Below are 27984 nucleotides of genomic sequence, written 5' to 3'. Positions count from 1 at the left end.
CAGTGTGGGGTTCCAACTTAGGTTAGAGTTTGGGTTCTGGTTTGAGCCATGCCATGGCTAGGGTCTGAGACCAGAGATATCAAAACCTCGCATAGCCATAGCCCCATAAGACAGATATCTCACAAGGACAGTTCATTTTGTGGTATTTGTGCTATCATTGATGCTGGATATCTTACAAAATTATACATTCTCAGGAGATTTCTGCCATTTTGGTCGCCATGGGAACCAGAATGGGCAAATGTGTCCCATGTGGGTTTGGATCCAACCACACAGAGGAAAATCTCCAAGGAGCACAGAAGGCTGCCATAGCTGACTCTTCACCCTCCTCTCAGGGCTCACCCCCACTAGTGTAGGGGGCATTTTAGGGATAAGAGGGGTGAGCGTTCAAACAGACCTGCACTCTGATGATCCCCACTAACATAACGCCCTTTAGAGAGTCATTACAAGCTGGTGTAACATAAAGCAGCTCTGTAGCTACACAGAGTTTCCCTGAATAATATAAGGAAGGCAGAAACATGGTGAAAAAGCTACCTGTGTGTTTCTCCTCACCTACACTTCCACTGTTGCCCCCAAGAATCTGGGCCACAGTATAACCACCTTCAAACTTTTCCACCACTCCACCCCTTCCTACATCTCTACCCTCATTCCTTCTACTCTCACTTCCCCACTCCTCATGTTCCAGCCCAAGCTTCTCTCCTCACTGCCTCATTCAATTCTTTCCCATTGCAGATTCAGTGCCTTATTCCATGCTGTCCTCTCTGCATTGTACAGGCTCTCAAATCAGGTGCTAACTCCCTACCTCTCCTCCTCTGAACCCCTCCTGAGAACTCAAGAGTCCCACAAAACATAGTGGCAATAACTTCCACCTTCCATGCTCTGCTCTTCAAAAATGCCATTATCTGTGTGTCTACTCAGATTGTAAGATCTTTGGGTTGGGCGGTCGCTCTCTGTGTGTGTGTGTGTGTGTGTACGTACGTACAGGTCATACCTGTTTCAAGTCCATGTAAGCTCTAGAGCTATATTATAAACTCTGACACAACACTGGGTACATAATTGGTGTCTAAGAAATACTGTAATAATAAGGATAAATTAGTAAGTTTCTCAATGTGGTTCACATTCTTATTTTCCTTTTCAAATGGTCTTAGCATAAAGTGCTACAAATAAAAAATGTTAGCTCCTCCTATGCAGTAGCTGCATCTATCTGAGATATTACTGTTTTTGTTGTTCAGTTATAAATATCTCATATAAGATTTTTTTTGAGGGAGGGAGGGGGAAGTTGGAAAGAGATGATCAGTTTTCTCCTCTATGTATCTGAACTTGGAATTTTCAAAGGAGCCTAAGGGAGACAGGGAAGCATGCAACCCCTATTGAAAGTTAATGGGAATCAAGTTCCTTTGAAAATGCCAGCCTATGTGAATAAATAGTTAGCATTTATCAACAGCGACCACACTGCTATCTAAGGCACTGTGGTATTTCCATATGCTGAGACTAGCAAGTAGATGTGGTATATCAGTTATTGTAGCATGTCTCAGTATCAACTCTGACTAGTTTTTACCGCATACTAACGGTCATTAGTGAAGTGACTAGTGTAGCCTCTACTTGGTGGATTCAGAAATATTCCCCTCCATATCATGGGGCAGGCTCTTTTTACCCCCTTGCTTCCTGGTCAGTGGTCTCATAACACTAATTGTCTTTATTGGCTCTCTTGAAGAAGGAGAGAAGAGAGGCATACAACTGTTGTTCCTATACTTCTAGAAGCTACAGGAGCGCTGCTTCCTACATTCGTGATATTGAGGATCAAAAATGAAACAACTGTAAATCTATGGTGGCTATAGCAGATATACCAGACTAGATTTGATCACAGGTACACAGAGCCAGAGTAGCTCCATTGACTTCAGTGGGGTTACTCCATATTTACAATGGTGTAACAAGACCAGAATCTGGATTACAAACTTTAAATTACACCCTATACATACTTTCTGGTTGATCTGAAAATTCAGATCACTTTGCTACTGGTTAATTGTTATGTTGCCACTGCCTAAGGCTGAGGAGCACAAGCGGTCACATACAGCTGAAACCACCATGTGAGCATCCTTCCACCTCATCCTGAGTGGTCTCATGGTTCCTACAGCCCACATCACAGGTTGGGAACCACAGGCCTATTAAATCATCTTAAGTCAATGCCAGGGCAGGATGGTTCCCACAGTATACTACCTAGAATGTGTGCTGGTGGTCTTGTTCTGTGATAACCAAGATGAAATTAAAGAGAACACACGTTTCTGAACAATGTAAGTTAGATTAATTTCTGCTCACTAAAAATTCACCACAGATGGAGAAAGTAAATAAGTGTTATTTACTCCTTCGCGTAACACAAGAACCAGGGGTCACCCAATGAAATTGATAGGCAGCAGGTTTAAAACAATCAAAAGTAAGTATTTCATCACACAATGCACAATTAACCTGTGAAACTCATTGCCAGGGGATCCTGTGGAGGCCAAAACTGCAATGGGGTTCAAAAATAATTAGATAAGTTCATGGAGAATAGGTCCATCAATGGTTATTAGCCTGGATGGGCAGGGACGGTGTCTCTAGCCTCTGTTTGCCAGAAGCTGGGTATGGCCAACAGGGGATGGATCATTTGATGATTACCTGTCCTGTTCATTCCCTCTAGGGCACCTGACATTGGCCACTGTTGGAAGACAGGATACTGGGCTACATGAACCTTTGGTCTGACCCAGTATGGCTGTTCTTAAGTTCTTAAACTTGCCAAGTCAGCAAATGGAAGGGATGGCTGGGGAATACCCATAGCTAGATGAACATGTGTCTCATACTTCCTCGTTAAATGCCTTCTAAATCAAATACAATTCATTGGCATAAAATATATTAATATTATATGAGAAGCACAAATGAGCCTAATAGTGAGCCTTAAAAATTTAACCCAATTTAAAATGTGAGCAAGACTAAACAACCATGGATTCAAGACTGCTTCTATCAAGCCATTCCAGTTTCACATGGCATCAAAATTCCAGTTCAGCTTTGTTCCTGTTTATTTCTAAATGATCCCACTGGAAGAATAAGGGCTGATGTTGGCCAATGGAGAAATGATGAAGCCACTGTTAAGAACATTCTGCCAATTCTATTCCTGTGTGTAACATTCTCATTCTCTCATTTAATTTTCTTTTCTGCCAATGAATACACATGAAGGTGCTTGTTATTTATATATATATATATATCATAACTTGATGAAGGTGTTCTTTTAAATCCTCTCTTCAATTGTGAAACTTCAACCTACGCTCCACATTTTGTAAATACAAAGAAAACAGGGTTTGTGAGATTTTGATACATGATTCTCAGATGTCAAACTAAATTAAATTAAAATTTATGTAAGCAGTGCTGCAATATTCTGCACAGACTATTAAAATGTTGCAGACATTGTTCATACAGTCTATATTACACAAGAACTCATCTTCCAAATTCTGTTATTCCTAAAGCAGAAAATGAGGCCATGGAAAAATCAACATAATAAATGGAATAATGACAAAGATTATTACAGTCTGTACCAAAAACTGAATTCAACAGCTATGGATGTAATTATGTTACCTATCAATTCCCAATCTCCACATCTTTGGTTAGCAGCTTTATGCCAGTCCATTGCAATTTTACCCTAGGAAATGGAGCATTACTGACTGCTGAGGGCATACAAATCTGTAGCCCTGCTATTTAGCATTAAACTCTACTTAAACACTGCTGTTTATAAAGATGACAAATTTTCATCACCCACTGTCTGGTTTCTGTCTTTGTTTTTGTGGACAAATGAATGCCAAGATAAGGAAGCACTAAAAATACTTCATATATATCATATAGTTGCCACAGCCAAATGCTGTTGATGTCTCAGATGCAGCAATAAGTAGGAGCTGTGTGAAATCTATTGTGGGTATGTGTGTGTTTGTGTACTGATTCAGAAAATTAACCAGGAAAATGTTTCCTTGCTTTTTTTGTTGTTGCGTGGTTTTGATTTTCATTTGATAAGGCTTTTCATTTTCAATCAGGAATATTCTATAGTGAAAGAAGATGAGGGTACACTCTATATTTCAAAATGACTATTTTGCTCTATAAGCCAAATAGAGCTGATATTAGTTACCTGTGTGGGAAACATACGCAAACAGAGCTTCTGAGATGGTCTGTCCCTCCAGCCCTCATCAGTGTGGTATCTTAGAATCAGTTACTGAGGGAAAAGCTAGTTTCAGCTGTCTCTACCTGTCCACATCTCCTCATCGTAGGAAAAGACCAGAGGTAGGGATGGACAGAGAAAGGTACATTGTAATGGTTACATGGGGAAGCTTTCACTGCACCCGTCCTCACTGTGCCTGGCTCCAGATCTGTCATTAGTCCTACGCTTTCATGAACATTAAACACACACATTTTGTTTTCAAAATTAAACACTACTGTGGTAGGAAATCCTATTTTTAATATTTTATGCTTCAGAATCTTTCTAAGCATCACAACTAGAGGTGGATCAAAAGCAGAACTTCAAAATATTCCTAATGTCAGGCATTGATAGATTCAGATTCAAATCCCCTGGCTAGAACCCTGTGGTTTCAAGTCAATCCAAAGCAGTGAGGGTCTGATTCCCCCACTGACATTCATCTGCAGCACATGTTGATGGAAGTCTCATGAATATACCTGTTGGTAAGGGATTTCCACCTTTAAAAATGGCAGAATTTTCCCAAGATCATTGGATTTCCCAAGCTCTCATAATTGGGAACTAACTTCTCAGCAAAAAAAGGAAAAAAAAAGCTCAAGATTTTAGCACTATGAAACCTGAACACTAGTGCTAGTTTCAGCTTCTTGACCTCAAACTCTGAAAAATATCCTAAACCTAAGCTGGATCTGAACACTGCCTCCTCTTCTCAATCCCACTGTAACACTCAACGCATCATCGCCTCCTTAAAATTCAAATATCACATTGCATCCTTTCATCAGTATCCATTTCACACCTGGGTTTTCTAGCACACCTCAATCTGAAATTACTATAAACTGGATATAAATTGTATCTTTGCTGTGTGACAGGGATGCAGTGACAGATTCATCAGAGAATACGGTAAGCACAATTTATTTGTTTAATGAGGATAATTTTTCAGCAGGTAACATTGCTAGGCCACTCATCAATAGGTATTGCTACTCTGTTAGACTCAATGGAACCCATCAGAAGCCAGCACCACCTGATCACTTGTCCGTATGTGTTGTGTTTATCCACAATTATCATAATGCACAGATGCCATGAAAGTTAAACATAGGGTTGAGCCCACTCAAGTATGCTTGTCTAATAATTTGACTCACATGGTCCTAGATCAAAACAGAAAAAGACAGAAAAATAGAGTGTGAGTGCGTGTGTGTGTGTTCACGTACAAATGGATTTGCAAAAGCCAGAATGCAGTTATTTCAGGAAAGGTCAAATTCACAGTCTTTGTACTCTGCAGAGTGAACATTTATAATAATTTGAAAGTCATACCTTATTTTGTTTAAGAGCACCTTTCTCCTTCATGTGAGGGCAGTCCTTCCCTGTCACAACTGCCTTTATATCTGCCACAGGTACTGCATTAAAAAAAAAGAAAATGAGTGTAACTAAAATGTGTAAAAGCTGTGCTGTCAAACAAGAGACAAAACTGATGTGTCAAAAATTCCAGCTACGATGCCATTACCAGAGTCTGCTGTGAAAAAGGAAACTAAGCAAAACAACTGAAACAGGCATCACTGAGCCTTAACATAAGGGATTCAAGTTTCACAGGTCCAGATGGAAATGTGAACTAGGATTCTGCTTTCTCCCTCTTGTTGAGACTTTTGATGGAAAATGGATTTTGTGTAGATGTGTGTAGGCTTTATGTACACTCACACCTCTACACCAGAGGTTCTCAAACTGTGCTCCGTGGACCACCAGTGATCCGCGAGCTCCATACAGGTGGTCCGTGGATAGTACCCTCTAAGATGCACGCCTAGGTGGCCACACACAAAAGAATGAAGGGCCACCCACCTAATTAGTGGAGCCGCGCAGGCATGGCTCCACTAATTAGGTGCCCGGACCCTGGAGAAGAAACACATGTAAGGTGAGGTGGTGGCCTTGGGGGGAATAGGGGGTAAGTGGGAGGGGGCAGTGGAGTCAGAAGAGGGGTGGGAGGAATTTGGGACGTGCAGGGTTGCGGTGGCCAGAGAAAAAGGCAACTTTCCCCAGTTCCAGGGCTGCGGCTGCCAGAGAGAGACAGTGCTCCTTCCCAGCCTCAGCTCTGTGGCTGGGGTGAGAATCTCCTCCTTCCCAGCCCCAGCTCGGGGGCTGCCGCGGCGGGGGAGAGAGGGCACATCCATTGCACTAGAAAGGTAAGACTACTGATCTTAAAATACGAGTTGTGTGCTTTCATTTGTAGAATAAAAAATGTTAATGGTTATTAAGTTTTTTTTATATAGCGCTTTTATCCAAAGCATTTTACAATATTTAGCTAACGGCACAAACATTTGGAAAGCTCATTAAGCGGTCTGCCAAGACCCTCAGCAATTTTCAAGTGGTCCACACACAATGAAAAGGTTGAGAACCACTGCTCTAGACAACACATAGCAGGTGTCTGTCTTATTAATTTAGATATAATTTTTTCATGTTGTTTTACACTTCATCCATGACTGGTTGCTCAATCACACTCTCGTGATTTTGATGGGGAAACTATATAAAGCTTAGAATGACCAAGCATCACTGCTTTTTTTTTTTTAAATCATTTTTAAAGTAAGTTCATTTAAAAAAAGTTTTGAAAAGTTTCACTTGTCACAGTCTCTGCAGGAGTAAACTTGGTGAGGTCACTAGAACACAGAGATAAATGCAACTGTGCTTCAAGTGGAAGTCAATTTTCCGGCAGTAATTACATTATGGAAAATCTATATACTCTAAATATAATATAGTCAGTGAATGACAGAAAGCTTCTACAATCTATAAATAACCCATTATCTTGTGACTTTGGAAAAGGATCATATGGAGCAGGATAATAACATGAAAGTCTGTCATTGCTTGAGTCTTTAGAGTCTCTAACGGAAATGCTACAGTAGAGAATGCATTTTTCCCCCGACGGACTCAGCAGCCACACGTATTTTATGTATTATATGTGTGTCTTCTCTAGTCAAGACAACAAATGGTTGTATCACTCACAGTGTTATGGTTGAAAAGACAACACAAAATATTAAAATACAGTGCAATTTTTAATGGATCTTTTTTTACATACAGTAAACCACAAGAAGCATAAATTATTCCTGGGGTTATCTATTCAACCTCTCCTCCTTCTGTCTACTTTAGGGTTTTATAGTGCCACCCATCACTCGTGTACCTAAGCAACTTCCTCATAGCAAAGATAGCAATACCCGTAGCAAAGTCCCTAGTGGACTCCATGGAGTCATTGGCACTTTTCTCTTTTTAGCGTCAACACTCTGCTTAGGGTAGGTTTTTTGAGGGGCTGGGAGGAATTTGGGAATAAAAGGGGGTGTGTGAGTTGTGAATATCACTTATGGTGAAAAGACTTTCTCTAAACTGAAGGCTTTGTAACATTTCCTAAAGATGGTCAGACTGAATTCACCTGATCTCATCTGGAAGGTTGTTCCATAGCCGGATCCCCTGTACCAAGAATTATGGTTCCCAGATCTCATATGCTTTGCCCTGGGTTTTGTGATCTGTATTGTCCCAGAAGCATACAACTGTAATGGTAATTCATAGGTCAAAATTTGGTCTTTGATGTAGCTGGGGCTTGATCCATTAATCGCTTTGAAAATTAGCCAAGGCCTAAAACTGGCACTGAAAGCTGACAGGGAGCCAGTGGAAGATCTTGATCATGGGTCTGACATAGTCTAAGCCATAGAAGAGGTGGGCAGCTGCATTCTGTACCAGGTAGAGCCTGTGTGTAATCTTCACATTCACCTTCAGATACAATGAGTCACAGTAATCCAGCCTGGATATGACCAATGCATGGATTATTGTGGCCAGGTCCTCATCTGGGAGGAAGGGACCAAGTTTCCTAGCAAGCTGGATATGAAAGAAGGCATTTTTGAGAACTGATGGTACCAGTTCACCTAAACAGGACTCCCCTCTCTACAAATCACCTCAGTCTCATTTTCCTTTCCCTCATCCCCTTTCTGGTTCTCCCCCTTCTGCACTGGGGAATGGGAAGAGAGAAGGACCACTGTGTGTCCCGCTTTGCTCACTGGAGGAGGAGCAAGAAGGCTTGTCCAAAGCTGGCAGTGGAGAGCACAGTAATCTTTATGTCTAGGAGAGGGTAGGTCAGTATATTCAGATGGTAGCAAATCTCTGTAGTCCCACATTATAGGGTGACTCGAAAACTAGGGCAACTGCACTTAGACACAGGTTTTGTAGGTTCCCAAAGCCAGTTCTATATGGCATGTGTAGAACAGTAGCACCTTATTATTGGGCTCTATTTACATGAGTTGGATGGTTCTCATGTTCCATTTAAATTAATTTCTAATGTAATGGCTGCTGTGATAAACTATGTGTCCCCCTGAGCCTGAAAAGTCTGTGGCACTCAAGAAATGGTGGCCCTCCCTCAAATTCTGTCACTATCTAATTCACTTGGTCATCTGACATACACATTTTATGGAGGTTGGGGCCCAGTCACTAAAGCCACAGTTCAAGAGTGGGGTTTGCTGCCTTGTCTTTCACTCCAAAGCTACTGTAATATTTTTGCCCTATTTCTCTAACTGCAGAGCAAACAAATAGCTTTTCCCAGCACCAATGCTTTTGTGCAGCGATCAGAAACCCTGTCCTAGATTCTGACAAAGGACTCCAGTAAAAGCACGAAACAACCTTGAGGCAATTCTGTACAGCAATGAAAATAAGTGAAAGTGACTGTAAAATGCCACTATGATGTGACTCCAGTTAGGTGTGTCATCTTCCCAGGCCAACACAAAGCAGCACCCAGACATTTTTATGGGATGGGGGCAGAACAAAGATTTTGATTTCATTATCCCAAAGGTTTGTGTTACACTGATTTATTTTTATTAATCAATTAAGAAGTTTAGGTTATTAAGTTACTTCTCTCTCAGTTTTCAGGCTGGAGAAATTCCCAAAGTCTGCAAAATTATTCTTTTACTTCACTAAGGAAGCAGAATAAACTTGTATGAACTTTACTCACAGATGACTGATACGATAATGCCAAGAATGACATTTATTACTAATGAGGACAAAATACAAGGAAATGATTTCTTACCCATTCTTTAAGTTTTAGTCTCATTTTTTTGGGGTGATGTGTCATGACTATTATCTTGGTCATCATCAAAGACCAAATCTAGGACCTCCTGAGCTACAGTTTGAGCCTCTATGTCTTAAGCTAAGGGGGACACTTTCAAAAGGGGATGAGTTTCAATAGGTCTTGGGCTCCTAAATTCCTTAGGTGCTCTTGAAAATCTCTCTTTACGTTCCCTAGATGGGATCTGTGAAAGAGTGACATGCTCTGTTGATTGGGCACAGAGGAGGACACATAACCCACACTGAAAAGAGAGAAGTTACCCCATTTCTCAGAATAGTGTATCATTTAAGCGCATGCAACCATTATAATCAAGCTAGTTGTCTCAACTTTTGAAAAAGACCTTCATCTGCTCTCCATCATGGATTTATCTCCCAGATACTAGACCATTTACAGGAGCAGGAACAGCTGTCTTCACTTACAAAAGGTGTTTACTATTCCAAATTGATTTTATTTGACATCCGCAGTCTGATGAGGCAGTGAGAATGAATTGTGTTACTATGTAGGAAACATAACATTTCGAAACTAAAAGTTCAAAAGAGGACTCATCTGAAACCAGAGTATGCATTCCTCATGCACACTTTCCAAAACTTGAGAGTGATACATGAACACATCAAAAAATGTCCATGCTTACTATCTAAATATTTCTGTGTCCTGCCCCCATCATGGAGTCCTGGAATATTGCTTAATCATTAATGTGTATGTTCTTACAACCCCCATGAGGTAGAGGAGAATTATTATCCCTGTTTTACAGATGAGGAAGTGAAGCAATAAGAGATTAAACAATTTTCTCAGGGACACAGAAGAAGGCTGTAGCAGAGTCTGGAATTGAACCCAGATCTCACAAGTTCCCTGGCCACAAGAGCAGATCTATGCCACCCATGGATTCGCAAAGACAAGATCTGGTCGCTTATTTTGGGTTTCAAAATGAAGCTAAACAAGAGAACTGAGGTGAACAATCCAAATGTCGGTATAAATTGACTGGAATCGGTCACATCCTTCTGGGTAGAGTTGCAATTGGATAGCCTTGAAAAAATACACACTTTTCAAGCTCTACCATCACTGCAGGCTGACAAACTTTATAGACTGCCCAGAGGTCTGTACTTGAGAATAATGCTTATGACAAGATATACCTTAACCAGAGGGGCATGGCATACTGGGCCCATTAATGGAGATATTTATATTGCATCGTCTTAAAGGCAAATAAGTAACTTAAAAATTAACTAATAGAAGAGCCAGCACATTTACATGACTTACATTTATCCTGCAAAGAATCATGAGGAACTTCTCCCTGTGGACTTTCTTCCAAGTCTCCGTAGTGCAAGACCTTGTGATTGGGCGATAATCGACAATACCAAAATTTGTCTGACAAAATAATACATTAAAAAAGGTTAACATCTGTTTTTGTCTTCATCCACCAATAGTTTAGGAGAAAAGTTATTCATTTCATATGGTAAACTGCAGGGAAGTAGTATTGTGTAATGGTTAAAGAATGTGTGATGTGTTTTGAGGAGGGCAAGGACTTTGCCTGTTCACAATAATTCACATAATTAAGAAGAGTCTTTGAACTGGTCCTCTTGCAGCATTTCTTTTTCATTCAGCCACCATTTACGAAAACCAGTGTTAAACAAGAACCCTTCTGGGAAGAGACTTAGGCTAACGTTTTCAAGAGAAACTAGTGACTTTGGGTGCCTAACCTGAGATGCCTTTAAGGGGACTGTTTGGAAGAAGGGCAGAGTGCTCAGTAATTGAGAACCATACCCATTTAAGACATCTCAAATGGAGCACCCAAAAATGACTATTTACATTTGAAAACTGTGGCCCTTGCCTTCTGATATGCGTTATAAAACACCATGTACACTTACTGTTTTACAGAACATAATAATAATTTCCCTATGGTTTCAATAACTACATCAACAAGAGCCTTATTCTATAGATCAGGGATCGGTAACCTTTCGCAGCGGCCCACCAGGGTAAGACCCTGGCGGGCTGGGCTGGTTTGTTTACCTACCATGTCTGCAGGTTTGGCCGATCGCAGCTCCCAGTAGCCATGGTTCGCCGCTCCAGGCCAATGGGGGGCTGCGGGAAGCGGTGAGGGCCGAGGGATGTGCTGGTTGCTGCTTCCCGCAGTCCCTGATGGCCTGGAGTGGTGAACCATGGCCAGTGGGAGCTGTGATCGGCTGAACCTGCAGACACGGCAGGTAAACAAACTGGCCCTGCCAGCTAGGGGCTTACCAATCCCTGCTCTAGATAACAAATAAGTCATTACTTTGTACGTCCACAAATGCATATTGTTCTCTCGGAGCCCAAGTATATTTATACTTCTTCCCATCTTCAGCTTCTTCAGTTATTATTCCTCTTAATATTTGCCAAGAACTGCTACCACTAATATTTCCTGGCAGAGCCAGACTAAAATACTAGCTAACATACAAGGTCACTGCCTGCCAATTCCCTTTTTGAAAGAATAACTCCAGACTCCCAGCCAGGTACCAAGTGTACCACAGCACCTCTAATAAACATTCCACAGTATGCTGTCAAAAATGCAATTTTGTTACACCTGAACTACGACTCGCCTAAAACTTTGAGCAAGGTTGGACAAAATGGTGGTTAAAATGCTAGTGCCTGCCTAGTGGCTTGTCTACATCACCACTCCCAACATATCTATCACCAGTGGAGTGGCACCCATGGTGAGAAATTTTAGGGGAAAGGTTAGTATAGACACAGTCCCAGAGTACCAGACTAGCTTCATGAGCCTGACATTTTTAGGAATCCTATAAGTCCCACTGTCCCTGCTTTAAAATAAACTAAACAATCACCTAATGGAGAGACATGATTGAACATCATAGATTTTTAAACTGTGCATGTGATCCCCTCTCTTAGCTATTTTTCACTGTGTATTAGCTTTTTTCACTCAGCAAATGTGCAAAAATATTTGGAAAATAATAAATGCAAATATTTTTCTATTTATGTGGCACCTTCTCCTGAAAGAACTCAGAGCACTTTATGAACTATGGTGAGAGACTCTAATTTCAGTTACACAAAATTAATCTGGAGCAACCCCAGAGTTAATTGATTTACTTTTGTGTGCCTGGGTTTAGAGTCTCGTGCTATGTACATAAAGTGCCACTGAAACACAGCTATCCCTGGGATGGAGGGCTGCAGGTAACCAGCACATAGTGTGTTGCACAGCACTGGGGAGAAGGGAAGTTGTAGTCGAGAAACCAGAAGCCTCTGTGCTTACAAAAATTTTATAGGGGCTTCATAAGAGAGCAGACAGGGCCCTCAGTTTATATGGTCTTATATGAAGGACCCATAAAAAACTGCTTGGCATTCAATTTATGAGTCTTGGAAGAATGTATGGTTGAATTAATTCTCCCTGGATTTGAACCTCTGGTTCTAGGTAGCTTTACCAGAAATGTTTCAAACCTAATGCTTAAAAAAAACATATCCTGCCCCCATCCAGCACTGGAACAACTTGTCCTTTTCGTTCATAAAAGAGGCATTCCTATTAAATACAGTATCAGGATATAATCTCTAGCTCTAATAGCAACCTCATCTATTCATGAGACAGTTTTACAATTTTGGACAGTACACGAGAACATAGCTAGCAATTTCTTATGATTAAAAATATCCTTTCTTCCTATTGAAAGTTGGCATGCCCTTACTATAGTCTCAATACCTTTGGGCAATGAGTAAGTGGATGGCGTCAATAAGGACAATTAATATGAAACATGGAGAGAATCATCAAAGACTATGCACTGGAGTTATTGAAGGAGCTAAAATGGACCAGATCATTAACATACTAATGATCAGAGTGTTTTAATAACCTTTTTCCAGCTCCAAATCTCTAAAAAACAAAAAGAAAATACAAATGCGAGTACTTACTCCTTTACATTATTTTTAGGAAGCAATGGTTTTAAACTAAGAAAGCCTAGCTAGGAAGGCCTGTAAAATGATTCCTAATGTCAAAAGGATAATTAAAGAACTAATAATCATAGACGGCAGCTCATCGTGTGTCCAGTGCAACTCTCCAGGAGTCCCATTCATAACTGCCGCCATGGTAAAACTTTGCTGGCAGGGGAAATGATTTAAATGAGACCTTCAAAAGGAACTAATGATATTCCGTCAGCTATATGGTTCCAATGACCATACTACCCAGGCTGAGAGAAGGGAAACCAGTATATTAACAATTGAAAACAGATCTCATTTTCCTTTTGTGTCTTGCCACAGCCATAGCTAGCTAGTTTTCAGCTTGATGCACCATCTTTAGGGATCTCCGCTTTACAAGGCATCATGTTGGTTTATAGGAGGTGTGTGAAGCAGTGCAGGTGCATGTTGCTATTTTACTACATGGTGGGTTTGGTAAATGTTTTGATTCAGTTGTTTTTTTACACTAAAGGATAAACTAAAACAGGACCCATGCAAAATGGTGCTAAGTAATAAGAAAAAGAGAGGACACCATGTTTATGGTTAGGACACAAGAAACGTTAAGCTGATAAAAAGGCATTTTTTGTCTTCCAGCTCCAAATACCTATAAACCAATGAAAAGAAAATATAAGTGCAAGTTCTTACACCTTTTAATCATTTTTAGGAAGAAGCAGTTTTAAATCAAGAAAGCACAGCTAGGAAGGCATGTAGAGCCTTTAAAAATGATTATCTTGGTATCGAGGTACTGAGCCGGGACTTAAAAAACTGGAAAGGAATTTCAAAATTCCTTTAACTTTAACTCTGCACTCTGTAGAGTTGTGGGTCTGTGCATATATGTGGAGAAATTTTTTCTTCCTTAGTGAAATGGTCAGATCAAAATTGGGCAGCTTGCATTTTGCCCTCAACACTGTTAGTCTTAGGCTGAGCCTGATTTCCCTTGGTAGAGATGCTCCATAGTCTAGGGCCCTTTGCTGAGAGCTGGGCACAAAACCCTTAATTTTTCATCTAATGTTATACATGCACTGATAAAACTCTTCTTTAGAATGGGTGGTGTTGTGATAATTGGGTGTAGAAATTTACCCTAATTGTTAGCCTAACTGGTAAAAAGTGGGTAATGGTTCAAGAATTATCACCATGACTTGTTACATAAAACTACTTAAGAAAAGATGTGAGAAGAAGACAGAAAGATTAAGCTAATTTAAACAAAAATAGTTTACTGATGCCACTGAAGGACTGTGTTAAAATTGTGACTGGTGAACCAGAGGAATAGAGGATCAGAAATCAGTGGACTAAAATTGACGCTTTGGATATTAGGCCTAATTGGTGGGTGAAATAAACAGAGGATGGATTATTCTACTCATCACCTTTTCGGGGCCCTTAAAAAAAAAAGAGAGACTTTTGGGGAGAAAAATAAAACTTTGTGCCATCACTGTGGGAAGGGTTGTTGCTGTGACACCAGACCTTGATATGCCAGTGGGGATGCTTGATGATCATTGCTGCATCAGTGAGGTCACCAGCCTGATACAGGTGAAATCTTGCTGTGTCTTCCCCTCCTTGCATGTTCCTTTTCATCCCGAACCCTCTTCCTCCTATTCTCTCTCTCAGCTTTTCATCTGATCCTGAGATTAACTGTACTGCACAGCACCAGCATGGTGAAATGAGATGGCCCATCCAGAAATGCTCAGCCTGAGAAGGACCAGTGAAGGATAGGAACCTGACCAGACCAATCGGATGACATCCCTGAACAGGGAAGTGAGCCAGAGTCCAGAACATCCGCTATCATAGCCAACCTGCAAGTCCAAAGCATCCATCCATGTCTGACCAGTCACCTTCTATCCTAAGAACATCAACAAAAGCCATATTTCCCCGATCTTTACTGTTCTATATCTTCTCTTCCTTCTGCGTCTGTCCATGTTGTTAAAAGCAGGAAAGACTCAATATTTAACAGAAATAACGCTTTCCTTCCTTCCACGGAGAACTGTTAGACTGAAAAGAGACTTTAACCAGTATTTACCGTCTCTGCAAAGGAACTTTGACAGGTTTTTGATTAAGTTTGTTTTTCATAATCAGTCAATTTCAATGCTTTTTGCCTTGTTTTGATTTTTTTCTGTTCTTTTCCCTTTTCATGTGTTCCAATCAATACATTTCTAACCTTTGGCAAGAATGGCCTAATGTGATTCCCATTGTATTAAGCAGGCTGAGGTCTGTATATCAAACCCAAACCTTATTTAAAACTGTTTAATATTGGACAGTTTCAGAGTCATGTTCACACCTTTAACTCTTTAGGCCCATAAATTTATCTAAATTAATACAACAGTAGTTTCTGGGAGGATAACTTGTTGCTATAAGAAACAATATTGAGTGACAAAGAAGGGCCATGATTTATTGGTACTCACAACTACCATGCTATTAAAACCACCTAGCCAGTTCTTAAGTCTGGTTTGCTCATTCTCGTTGAATTACTGATGTTATTAGGGATACCAGCTTGATTACTAAGATTACAACTAGATAGATAATAATACAGTTCTCACAGTGCCTTCCATCTGAGGACTTCAGAGAGCTTTATAAACACTAATGATCTGATCTTGGCAATCAAGTACAGTAAGTATTATTTTTCCCATGTTTACAGATGGGGAACCTGGAGGACAGAGGGCTTAAAATGGATTTGCCCAAAGTATTTTAGAAAATGTGAGGCTGAACTTGGAATAGAACACAGGTTACCTGATTCCCAGTCCTCTGCCCTAACCCTAATTATTGTTCCTCCCTAGACCTGTACACTGGAAAAGGTTAAATTCACTCATTTTCCATTGGCTCATTTTATCATCCCTTTACTTCACTATGCCAACTATCCTCTAGGCTTAACTCACTCCTGTGTGTGTCAGTGGGTAGAATTTTCAGTCCCATCCCAAAATTCATCCCTTGGGGAAGGACAGGCAGCTATCCATCAGGCATCTTGCCTGGCTGGGCCAGGTTTAGTTTCACTGGGTTTATACTCAATCAGTATGTTACGGGGTGCTCTACCAGTATTTATAGCTGATGGAATCTTCTGTCTTGCTGGCCCCACTCGCTTTGTGGTTTGTACCGAGTGCTTCAGATTCCCAACTACTGCTGTGACCCTCTTCAGGGCATATTTTCTGCAGGGGACTCAAAGCTTGCCACTAGAGGAAACTGGACCAGTTAACTGTACTTTTTCTATAAAATCTGAAAAAAACAGAACATTTAAACATCCCTCTTCCAAGTATATGGCAGCTGGTGTAATTAAGTAGAGTTGCTAGAGAGTCTTCTTTTAGAAACCAAGTTTAAATGCTCTGATTTTTAACCTTCTAAAGAATTTTTTGCTTAAAATATTTGATCTTCAAACTAGAGCTGCAGGAGCCTGTTAACTAAATGCCATCTTGAATGCAGTGTTTTTGTAGCCATGCTGGTCCCATGATATTGGAGAGACAAGGTGAGTGAGGTAATAGCTTTTATTGGACCAACCTGTGTTGATGAGAGAGACAAGCTTTCAAACACAGAGCTCTTCTTCAGGTCTGGGAAATGTACTCAGAGTGTCACAGCTAAATGCAAGGTGGACCAGACTGTTTAGCATAAGTAGTTAACACATTTCAAGGGACCATTAAAGGTAAAGTGGCCAGTTAACACTTCTCCATTCATGGGTAGAGGGAGGTAAAAAAAAAGTTAAGGGGTCTGTGTTCATAGAATATCAGGGCTGGAAGGGACCTCAGGAGGTCATCTAGTCCAACCCCCTGCTCAAAACAGGACCAATCCCCAGTTTTTGCTCCAGATCCCTAAATGGCCCCCTCAAGGATTGAACTCACAACCCTGGGTTTAGCAGGCCAATGCTCAAACCACTGAGCTATCCCTCCCCCTCAAGTAGGTATATATTGGATTTATAGTTTATTAAAACAATGTCTCTATTCAGTCCATGATTTTTAGTGTCTCGCAAAGTTACAAATTTAAGCTCCCGGGCTTTCTCTGTTGAAGTTATTGCCAAACACATCCATTTCATTCTCACCCATAATAATTTTACATTCAACAACAAAACACTTCGTTCAAGCCATGGGGGCAGCCATGGGTACTAGGATGGCTCACCAATATGCTAACCTCTTCACAGGCCACACTGACAAAGAATTTCTGGACAAATGCCCAAGAAACCAACGATATACCTGAGATACATTGATATTTTCAGCCTCTGGCTAGATAACCTAAATTCCCTCATGGATTTTCCACTACAACTTCAACAACCACTAACCCACCCATTATTCTTTCTCTAGAACACTCCCACACTAACATCAACTTCCTGGACACCACAATCAGCTTCAACAATAAAGACTAGTAAATTTGTTAGTCTCTAAGGTGCGACAAGTACTCCTTTTCTTTTTACGGATACAGACTAACACGGCTGCTACTGTGAAACCAGCTTCAACAATGGAACTCTACAGACAAGTATATACAAGAAACTCCTGGATCACCACACCTACCTTCACAGATCCAGTAATTGCCCCGAACACATGAAGAAATCTGTTATCTATAGCTAGGCACTCAGATACCACAGAACATACTCTGCGGAGAAAGTTTGGGATATACACCTGAACACACGTAAAACTGCCTTTACCAAACAAGAACATTTCACCAGAGAAGTAGATCGCATCATGGAATGGGTCACTCAAATACCCTGAGAAAATCTGCTTCAATACAGAAATAAACCCCTTCCAACTGCACACCTCTTGTAACACCTACCATCCAACACTGGCACCAATACGGAGTATCATCAAACAAGTACAACCCATACTTAATGGGGGCCACATCCTGAAAGAAATCTTTCCTCAACCCCCACTTCTGGCCTTCAAACAACCCCGCAACCTCTCCATGCTCATCATCAGAAGTAAGCTCCCACAGACCAAGACACACCAACTTAAAGTGGCACCAGAACAACAGATACAACCTGCAGACACATCTCCACTTCTATGATGATCAACACCCCACACAACACACCTTTCAAGATCCCTGGGTCCTACACATGCCTGTCACAATGTGGTGTACCTCATCCAGTGCACTAAATGCCCCAAGAAAACTATGTGTGTGAAATGTGACAATCATTATGCTCTTGAATGAATACACACAGAAAAATAAGAGACAAAAACATCATATCACAAAGCACTCACTCAATATCTGACCTTAGTCCTCATCCTCAAAGAAACCTGCACCACACCTTTAAAGACAAACCTGGGAACTTAAATTCATCACTTTGCTAGATACTAAAAATCATGTACTGAATAGAGACACTGGATTTATGGCTTATTACAAGTCTATAACCCACTTAACCCTTACCCCCCACCTTGCCATCTTCTTTTTCTTCTCACCCTCCTCTGACTTGAGGGGTGTTAATGGGCCACATCACCTTGAATGGCCATTAACTACTTATGCTAAACAATCTGTTCCACCCTTGTATTTCGCTGTAACACTCTGAGTATATTTCCCAGACCTGACGAATTCTATGTAAACTTGAAAGCTTGTTTTTCTCACCAACAGAAGTCGGTCCAATAAAAGATATTACCTCATCCACCTTGTCTCGCTAAATGGCATCTTAACACTTTGTTAAATTTAGGATTCCAGCTCTCAAATTGTGGTCTGGGGACCATTGGTGAGCACTTGCTGATGGTCTACCTAGTGTTGGCTCTTCACATGGTGCTGTTTCCAATTGCATTAAAGGCAGCTAAGATACATTAAACGGTTTCCTAATATTACTGTTCCATGTAAACTGTATGCTGTGGGTGCCACAACAGTATTATATGATTAGGACCAGGAAAGGAAGTGGTCCACATGGTCACAAACAGGAGAAGAGATGGCCCATGTTCCAAGTTTTATACCGAAATACAATCCACACTGTAAGCAATTAAAGAATCCTTGGGCAAAAAATTCACACCAAGTACAGCCTGTGGTCTTGTAGTGCTATTAGAATACAGGTAACTAAATGACCTTGCACATTTCAATATTGCTATGGGTAGATTCATATTTTTCTTTTCAATGTTTTGAATTTATATTCAAGTACTTTTTCTCCCTCTGTAAATGGTCTTTATTTATGATTTTAATTAACCTGAATATTTAGACAGAGATCATTGTGGCCTACATAAGACTTCTATGTGAGCCTTAATTAATTGATCTGCAGAGCTACTTGAGGTATTAGGCTAACCAATTACCCCTCAACAAACTCTCAGATTTCTATTTTTGCATTTTTATTTTTATAAAACAAGAGTAGGTGGAGGAGGCTGCCTGTAGAAAAGAAAATGCTGCAGAAACTAAAAGGAGAAAGGATGTGTTTTGAATTAACTATTTTCAATTAAAGCTGATTCATCTCTACTCCTGGTTAGTGGAGGCATTTAGCACAAACTGCAAAGGACTTTTTTCCCCTTTAAATTCCTATCGCAGGTCCTCTTCAAAAACATGCTGCCCCTGCGTTGTTAATTTCAAGGGTTATATAACCAGGCTTCCTCCTCCATGCAAAAATTACTACTCAAGAGTCTTTAGCTGCAGTACATAGTTTTCCACTTTATGAAGATTAAAGAGAAATTGCATGTTATTAAAGACAAAAGGGCATTTCTTCCAAAATAATGCACCCGGCAACATAAACCATGGGTGTGCTGGGTGACAATGTCAATATACCTATTTTGCCCAATAAAACTCACTTACAGGAAGGCTTTTCTACTACTTAGCTCCACCAGAAATAACTTGGAGAGTTTCTGAGTGCTCTGTGGGCTTTTGCTTGGCTCTCTTCCCCTTTCTTTCCAGGCTAAACTATGGCAGCAGACAGATCACTCCACGTTCTGAACTGGCTAAGTGCCAGACGACAGTCACCATTTTAATAAAATGGTGATTCATGAAGCATTATGCTCTGACATTACACAATGGCCTAAGAGCGCACAGTCTGTTTTTCCATTTCATTCTTCTTTATTCAGAAAGGTTTCAGAGTAGCAGCCGTGTTAGTCTGTATTCGCAAAAAGAAAAGGAGTACTTGTAGCACCTTAGAGACTAACAAATTTATTTGAGCATAAGCTTTCGTGAGCTACAGCTCACTTGGCTGTAGCTCACGAAAGCTTATGCTCAAATAAACTTGTTAGTTTCTAAGGTGCCACAAGTACTCCTTTTCTTTATACCAGGAAAAAGTTCTCATATTCTGTGGAAGCTTTTGGGGGTAATATATAGGGAAGCGCTCGCTCTCTCTTGCTCTCTCTCTCTCTCTCTATTTTAATCAACAAGCTCTTCAGAAGTTCTGCTAGGGCAACAATCAAAGACTTCTTGATATAGCGAGAGAGCTCATGCTGTTATGATAACCCCATTTTCAAGTACAAAAGGCAGTGATATGACTGCAGATATTCCATATTTCATTTCAAGACCACCCCACTGAGGCAGTCATTGGCTTGGAGGATTTCCAGCTAAATCCAAATTTGAAAAAGATTTACCCCTCTGAGAGTGACAGAGTTTGCAAGCTCTCTACTCATTATTTCTTAAGTCAATTCTTCAACCCACTGTGACTACCCATGTGTATCCTACCACCTGTTCAGACAACAGTCTTAATAGAAGTTTGCTCTGGAGTCTTTATCACAGAATAATGCCAGTTAATTATTTTTTAAATGGGCAATTAAATGGTTTTCGTTTCTGATGGGTGGCCGTGTTAAGATACCGCTTTGCACATTCTGCAGACTTGGAACATTTGCCCCAGGTGTTATATTAAAAAAAAATCATAAAAAGGATGGATCAAGATGCAGACATAATAAATCAGAGCAACTACATGACCTTACTGTTGTAACCATTTTCCTTTCTCCTTACTGCCCCCCATTGTTGCTGGGTTTTTGTTCTTTTTCCAGTTACTTATCTTGTTAAGACTAAACTTTCAGATTTGAGGAGATTGGCTCAACTTGTGTGCACAGAAGAGAGGTGAGAAGAAGACTCATGGAGGCTTCCCCACTTCGCACCCATTATTATTAGCTATTTATATTGCAGTAGCACCTAAAAGCCCCATTCAAAGAACCAAGGCCTCATTGTACTAGGCACCACAGACACACGTAACAAAAAAGACACTCCCTGTCTCAAATTGCTTACAGTCTAAGTAAGCCCATCACGGTCCTTACTTTTTACTGGGCACAAGGTCTCTGTGAGTTTAGCACCAACAGCATCACTAGCTTCCTTGATACCAACGTGTGGGAGGAGGAGCATATGCAAGCGCCTTTGCAAAAAGTGGTGCAGCAGCTGTCCCTGAATCAGTAAAAATGTATGCTAGAGCTCCTGATGGGGCGCGGTGGAGGGCACCCCTTTCAAAGTGCAGAAGTATCCTAAGGACACAGTTATAGCCCATAGATAAGTCAGCTCTTTGGGCGAATGTGGTGGGTTTCATTCATCCCTTGAGCACCCCATTGCCGTCTGGTCATGGTACTGCCATTCTCTTCGGCTACCAGTGTCCTCCTGCAGACTGTCAGACGGCCTCTTTTGGGCCTTATGTCGCTGGGCCCTTCAGGGGTACGACAAACTCAAAAATTAGAAACAGGTCTTTGCCCATCAGGGCCAATAACAAACAAACTAGTTTCTTACTCTTTCTGGGTTTAGTTCCCTGCCAGGGATTGAATCAGCAGAGTTCCTTCTTATTCTCAGCCACTGACTATGGCCAATAATAGTCCCTGACCCAGCCTGGTTCCTCTGGCTGCAGCCTGTGGAGCATCCTGCCTTGCTCCTCTGGCTCCAGGTAGGAACTGACTCGTTGACAGCAGGCAGCTACCTTTTATTTCAGCCTGCTGAGCTTTGATTGGCTGTTGCTGGTCCCTAGCCCTTCTGACTGCCAGAGGCCAAATCTTGCTGGTTTCCAAAGGGTTGCTCTGTTCTTCACAGAGAACTGTTTTCTGAGGTGGGGTGCAGCAGAATAGTGGGGCCTCCGGGGGGGGCCACAAAGGCCTGGTACACCCAGTCACCAGGAGGGATCATGTCTTTTATTTGCCAGCAAAGCAGCATGCACACTTATGGTGCTGCATAAATATGATACTAAAGCAATTAATTTGATTGTCCAATATAGTTCTTTGCAAGGCATGGTGCAAGGAACTTTTTGACCATGGGCCAGATTTTAAACTTGTGTAAATTAGTATAATTCTGTTGAAGTGAATGGAGCTACACCAATATACACCAGCTAAGAATCTGGCTCATGTTTTTTTGAACTGACACTAGTTTAAAACAATCCATTACTTAAAGAACCAAAAATATTCCATCTTTCCTGTAGAGATTTTCCCAAAAACGTTTTACCCAACCTCTTTCCTCTCTCCCCCCGTAGAACTTTGGTGGTTCAAATAAAACGGATCCCAGATCCAAACAATCCCAGGATTGTGGTTTGGTTTAGTTAAAACCAAAGCCAGGTGATGATGGCCAAACCAAAGCAAGTCTCTTTGACCACTCAGCAACTGTGCAGAAGATGCTGCTGACAATGTATGTTACATGTCTCTGTGGATCTGTGTAAACATTTATAATGGCACACTGATGTTTTTTTTCCCTTTCTGAAAATCCTGTGCAATTGGTTCATTACATATTATTAAACATTAAGATTATAACGATTTAAAGCTGAATGATTTGGCCATCTTTTCTTCATCTTCATCCTGGAAAATTTTCCAATTTGCAATTTTCCAAAAACATCCATCAGCTTTGGTTAAGGATGGTGCACTGCTTATCTTCTAGGATGAGAATATTGCAGGAACTATATTTTATGCACAGAAAGCTGACTTTCACATCAATCTCTAGTTCTCAAATATTTATCTCTCTAGAATCTACTCTCTCTAGAATCTACTCCTAGCTTTTAGAGTTTTCTAATTCATGTTGCATTTACAGTAAAAATAAAAGTATAGAAATGTGAATCTCATGAAAATGCGGGTGGGAGTGTCTGGGTGTATTGAGGCAAAGTTTGGAACCAACTTTGGGTAGCATGTTGAATCCACAGTTTCTCATCTGAACTTCTGCTCCTGGGGAAGAAGGGGGCTACTGTTAGGGGAAAACAATCATGTAGAGTGTGGTTTGGTAAAGTGAACTGTACAATCCAAATCTGAGCAATGGTGCACGTAGCTGAGAAGATAGTTTTTCTATGCCTATAATTTATTCATCCCAAGGGGCACAGGTTATGGATTTGAGTACTTTTTAAAATCTGCTAGCTTTTGAAATATTTAAGCCTCACATTATGTTTAATGTAAATGATCATAAAAGAAGAAAATTAAGGACAGGAAGTGACTAGAGACGGGTGGTGAGTTGTGCTCACCACAAGTAAAAGTGATGGGCCTTTGATGAGGTATATAAATAATTAGTAGCACAATTTAAAAGCAGTCTTTTAAAAAAGAACGTTCAGGTTCTGAATACCACAGTCGCTGTGTGTTATTAATTTACAACCTTATTTTCCAGAGAAAGGTAGAGCTTTTGACCTTGTCATCAGCAGGGTACCAGAAGATCAAGAGAGCGTGCAAGGTATTTAGCTCTTGGTGCAAAACCATTGCTTCAGATTTTTGACAAATGCTAGGCCTAAAACGACTGGACCTATTCCACAGGTCAGAGTTCATATGAGGAAAATTCAAAAATTCCCACTGAAGCATAGGACACTCAAGAACGAAATTAACTAAAAGATTTCTTGGGTAATTCCTTGAAAGAAAAGTCTTAATAGTTGGATCTAAAAACAAATACTGCCAATAAGTTATGCTCCTGAGCTAAATTAGAATAGAGAAATAACAGTGAAATGCCAGACTATCCAGGTCTGAGCAGTACCTTGTCGCCGTCGACTATTGAGTTTCCTAAAGCAGGTGCCTTCTACAAGTCGGTTAAGACGTTGTTGCTTGATGAGCTCTAAGATTTCAGGCTGAATCTTCTCTTTTAGCTCCCTGGAACAAACAAAGCAAAACCAGGCACTTTTTAGATTTATTCACATACCATGTTTTCTCACTGAGATAGACAGCCTCATGAGAGACTGAGCTTGATTTTGGGGATAGTAGTCTTACTCCAGCACCCAGTCTGCTTCAAGGAGGGAAGTTTGTCTAATGGCTGGCGTGCAGGAATGGGAGGTCCTATTCACATCACGGTCAGTAAGTCAGTATGTGGCCTAAGGGAAGCAATTTAACCTACTTGTGCCTCAGTGAACCCATCTATAAAATAATACTTAGTATCATACATCATAAAGGCATGTGATGCACCTCACAGGATTATTGTGATGCTTACTTGATAAATTGGCATAATCAGACGCAATGTTCTACGAAAGTGCACCTGTTATCATTATTATTTAGTAAAAGAGAGAAAAGATAATGCAAGCTATACAGTCTGAAACACCAAGAGAAAATAGTGAGCAGTCCCAATTCCAGCTCAGACAAAATAATAACTGATTATACTGGATTGTTTTTATTTCCATATCGCTCTATGAATTTACTACCATATGGAGTTTGTTGAAAAGTTCCATAGATTTTGATACTAATGTGTATCTAGCATTAAATGTTGATTTCAGACAGTGTCTAAAGATGCACAAGTGACTGAATTCATTGGCTATCTCCTTACTTAGATTCATTAAGAATATATAAAGGAGAGGTTTAAACATCAACTTGACAGCAAATCTAGTAAGACTAAGATGTAACTGAATGTGTAGACGGTTCATAAAATATGAAGGGTGTCAAGACCATAATTTTGGGTTGCTGTGTGAATAAAGTAATACCAGACATCATTCTGTATAGCAGTAATCACAGTCAAGACTCAGGAAAGGAGTGCAGTTTTAGAAGTGAACCAAAATTCCTCCCCTTTGGAAAACATCAGACTTTCCATCTATGCTGATTGCCATGTTTACTTATCACTTCATCTCACACGCCCTCTGCATGCAGAAACCCCACTGAAAACATAACAAGTTCTGTGCATAAAGATTGTGTCCTTAAACAGATAGGCCATAATCCTCCCAGGTACTAGTTAAATGCTTATGTATATCGGAACAGGAGTTCTTGATGCACAATCTGCTGTATACTTACGAGCTGTGAAAAATTGATCCATTCAAATATCAAGTGACTAGAACTATAGAAACAAACTACCTCTAGAAAGTGTTTTATTAGTACTCATGATTATTTTCAAATACCATAGTTTTCCCACTGAGAGCCATGGTATGAATATTCTGCATGGTATTTATATACTGTCAAAAGACTATAGTGCTTGAATAGGTTTCTTGGTTTTCCGTGCTCTTTAGGAAAGAGATGGAGAAAAGACCCCCAAATACAACAGCAATGAGACACAATCTGGATTGGTTTAGCAATTCTTTAATACAGTGTACATCTCACTGAAATGGCCTCAAGTGTTCAAGCATAAGTATGAAGAACAGTTTGATATTTACACAGTTCAATCCAGAAATTGGATAATTATCACTAAAGTACACAGAATCATAACACTATAGAAATTAGACATGAAAACCTAAAAAGGTCATCTAGTACAGTGGTTCTCAAACTAGGGCCGCCGCTTGTTCAGGGAAAGCCCCTGGCGGGCCGGGCCGGTTTGTTTACCTGCCGCGTCCTCAGGTTCGGCGGATCACGGCTCCCACTGGTCGCGGTTCGCCGCTCCAGGCCAATGGGGGCTGCAGGAAGCGGCATGGGCCGAGGGATGTGCTGGCCGCCCTTCCTGCAGCCCCCATTGGCCTGAAGCGGCGAACCACGGCCAGTGGGAGCTGCGATTGGCCGAACCTGTGGACGGAGCAGGTAAACAAACCGGCCCGGCCCACCAGGGGCTTTCTCTGAACAAGCGGCAGCCCTAGTTTGAGAACCACTGATCTAGTACATCCTAATGCAACTGGTCAGGCTCTGTGTTTCTTCCTCGGCCCAAGGACTTGACACAAATTGGGGGTCCTCTAAATAATAATACCTGAGAAAAATTAAATAACTCTTATTTATCCACTGCCAAACAGGTTTACCAGGTGGCTCACTGAATATAGAGAGCACATTGTCTCTGCTCTGAAGAGCTCACAACCTACACAGACAGCATGCAGGCAAGTCACAGGGGAAATGTAGACTTACAAATTAACAAGGTGACAGAAGTGATGCGAGGTAAATCCCACTCCCGTCTCCTCCCCTCCAAGATTGCAGTTTCCCTTTCGTTAACTCCCATGTTTCCTCCTCTCCCCCTGGAAAACACTGTTGCCCAACATAAACCAGAGACAGAGAGTGAATTTGAATGCTAACCAATCCAAAAATAAATAAAACCCCTCAAAAGTGGCTCAGTATCTAAAGGCTTTCTTGCCATAAGAGAGAGGGAGGAGGGGGCCTTCTCTCTCTCTACTGATATGTCCTGCAACACCGCAGTATCTGAGTGCCTGACAGATATAAATACCCTGTAATGGTGAGAAGTATTATTATCCTAGTTATTACAGAGGGGGAAATTTGGCATGTGGAGATTACTGGGAAGATTTTCAAATGCACAAAGAAGAGACAGATAACCAATTCTCACTGATTTTCAATGAGCCTTTGAAAATCTCCCTCTAGTGACTTAAGCCTAGGTCCTGTGCCTTTAGCACGAGACCATCTCCCCTTCTGCCTGGTCAGCCTTCACCCTAGTGTCGTCAGCAGCTGCTACCAGTGTAAAATTGCTCTCTACCATACTTTTTCCAGTGCTTTGTCCAACCCTGATTTAATTTTCTTAAGCAACTTGGCACCAAGTACTTCCTTTGCAAGACTATTCCAAAACCTAATTCATCTCACTGTCAGGAAGGCTTTCACTCTTACTGTTTTCAGATTATATAAAACGGGGTTGGGTACACTGAGCAATCCTGCTAATTACTATCCATGCACCTAAATAAAGGACCTTATCCTCTGAAGCATTTAAGTTTCCTCAACCACTGAAGTCAGTGGGAGTTGAGGAAGTTCAACCATTGTAGGGTTGGACCCCAAACCAGAAGAGCCACTCCACTTACTGGCAGAAATATCTCACTCTGCCTAATTTAAAAATCAAATCTGGAGAGCAGTAAGATAGAGAAACACAATTTTAAATATATTTTTGCAACATTTTTATCTCATGATTTCAGAATAGCATAAGATCCAGTTTGTGCCTGGGGAAAGGGCAAGATAGCAAGGAAAATATGAGGAAGGGATAAAACAGCTGATTGCATTTTAGTTTCCACTAAATAATTTAATTTAATGATTTAATAATCACAAGGGTTAGTAAGTTGGAAGGGATCAAACACTTGAGACAGCCAAATAAGAAGGTGTCACTAACTTTATGATTCTCCCCATTGGTCTCAGCACACCATCAGCTACTTGCTTTTAAAACACACATCTAAGCAACTCATGGCTCACAAGATCTTTAGAAATTATTTTAATTTTTTAAAAAAACAACAGAGTGTTTTTTAGTACCAATTTCATCTGCCTCTAGCCCTGTACCTTTCATACTCACAGCTCAGATTCCTTCCAATCAGCAACAGTCACTTTTTCTAGAATTGGGTATTTTATAGTGTTATAATGATTTAAATTACAATAGAAAAATAATCCCAAAGCACCTTTCATCTGTTATATTGTATTCTCTCCTATCATTAATGCTTCCTGAACAGTTATTATTGACACTTTCCAGCCTAGCAGAAAATCATTAAAGATAAAAGAAAGGTATAAAAACCCAAATCCCTCCAAATGTTCCCCTCTGTGTTGCTGACTTACAAACAATCCTTCCCTAAAAACAGCTTCATTAACAAACTCCCCCTAAGCCGCTCCAGCCTCCTCTTAAACATCATAATTTTGCCTTTTATTCACCCAGCTCT

General features: G+C 40.7%; 1 protein-coding gene across 2 annotated transcripts in view; it reads right to left on the bottom strand.

The window, feature by feature from the left end:
• Positions 1–27984, bottom strand: part of ELMO1 (engulfment and cell motility 1) — a 417191-nt gene that overhangs the window by 7196 nt on the left and 382011 nt on the right. For both annotated transcript variants that reach the window (XM_077811025.1, XM_077811026.1), the window contains exons 18-20: positions 23991–24103; positions 10542–10649; positions 5513–5595 (exon numbers count right to left, since the gene is read on the bottom strand). In XM_077811025.1, coding sequence (XP_077667151.1) covers positions 5513–5595; positions 10542–10649; positions 23991–24103 — 304 coding nt within the window. The remainder of the gene's footprint in view (positions 1–5512; positions 5596–10541; positions 10650–23990; positions 24104–27984) is intronic.

The sequence above is a fragment of the Eretmochelys imbricata genome, chromosome 2 (genome assembly GCF_965152235.1).
Source record: "Eretmochelys imbricata isolate rEreImb1 chromosome 2, rEreImb1.hap1, whole genome shotgun sequence".
In the NCBI taxonomy this organism is placed as follows: Eukaryota; Metazoa; Chordata; order Testudines; family Cheloniidae; genus Eretmochelys; species Eretmochelys imbricata.
The sequence above is the reverse complement of the archived record's forward strand: the minus strand, read 5'-3'. Positions and strand labels throughout refer to the sequence as shown.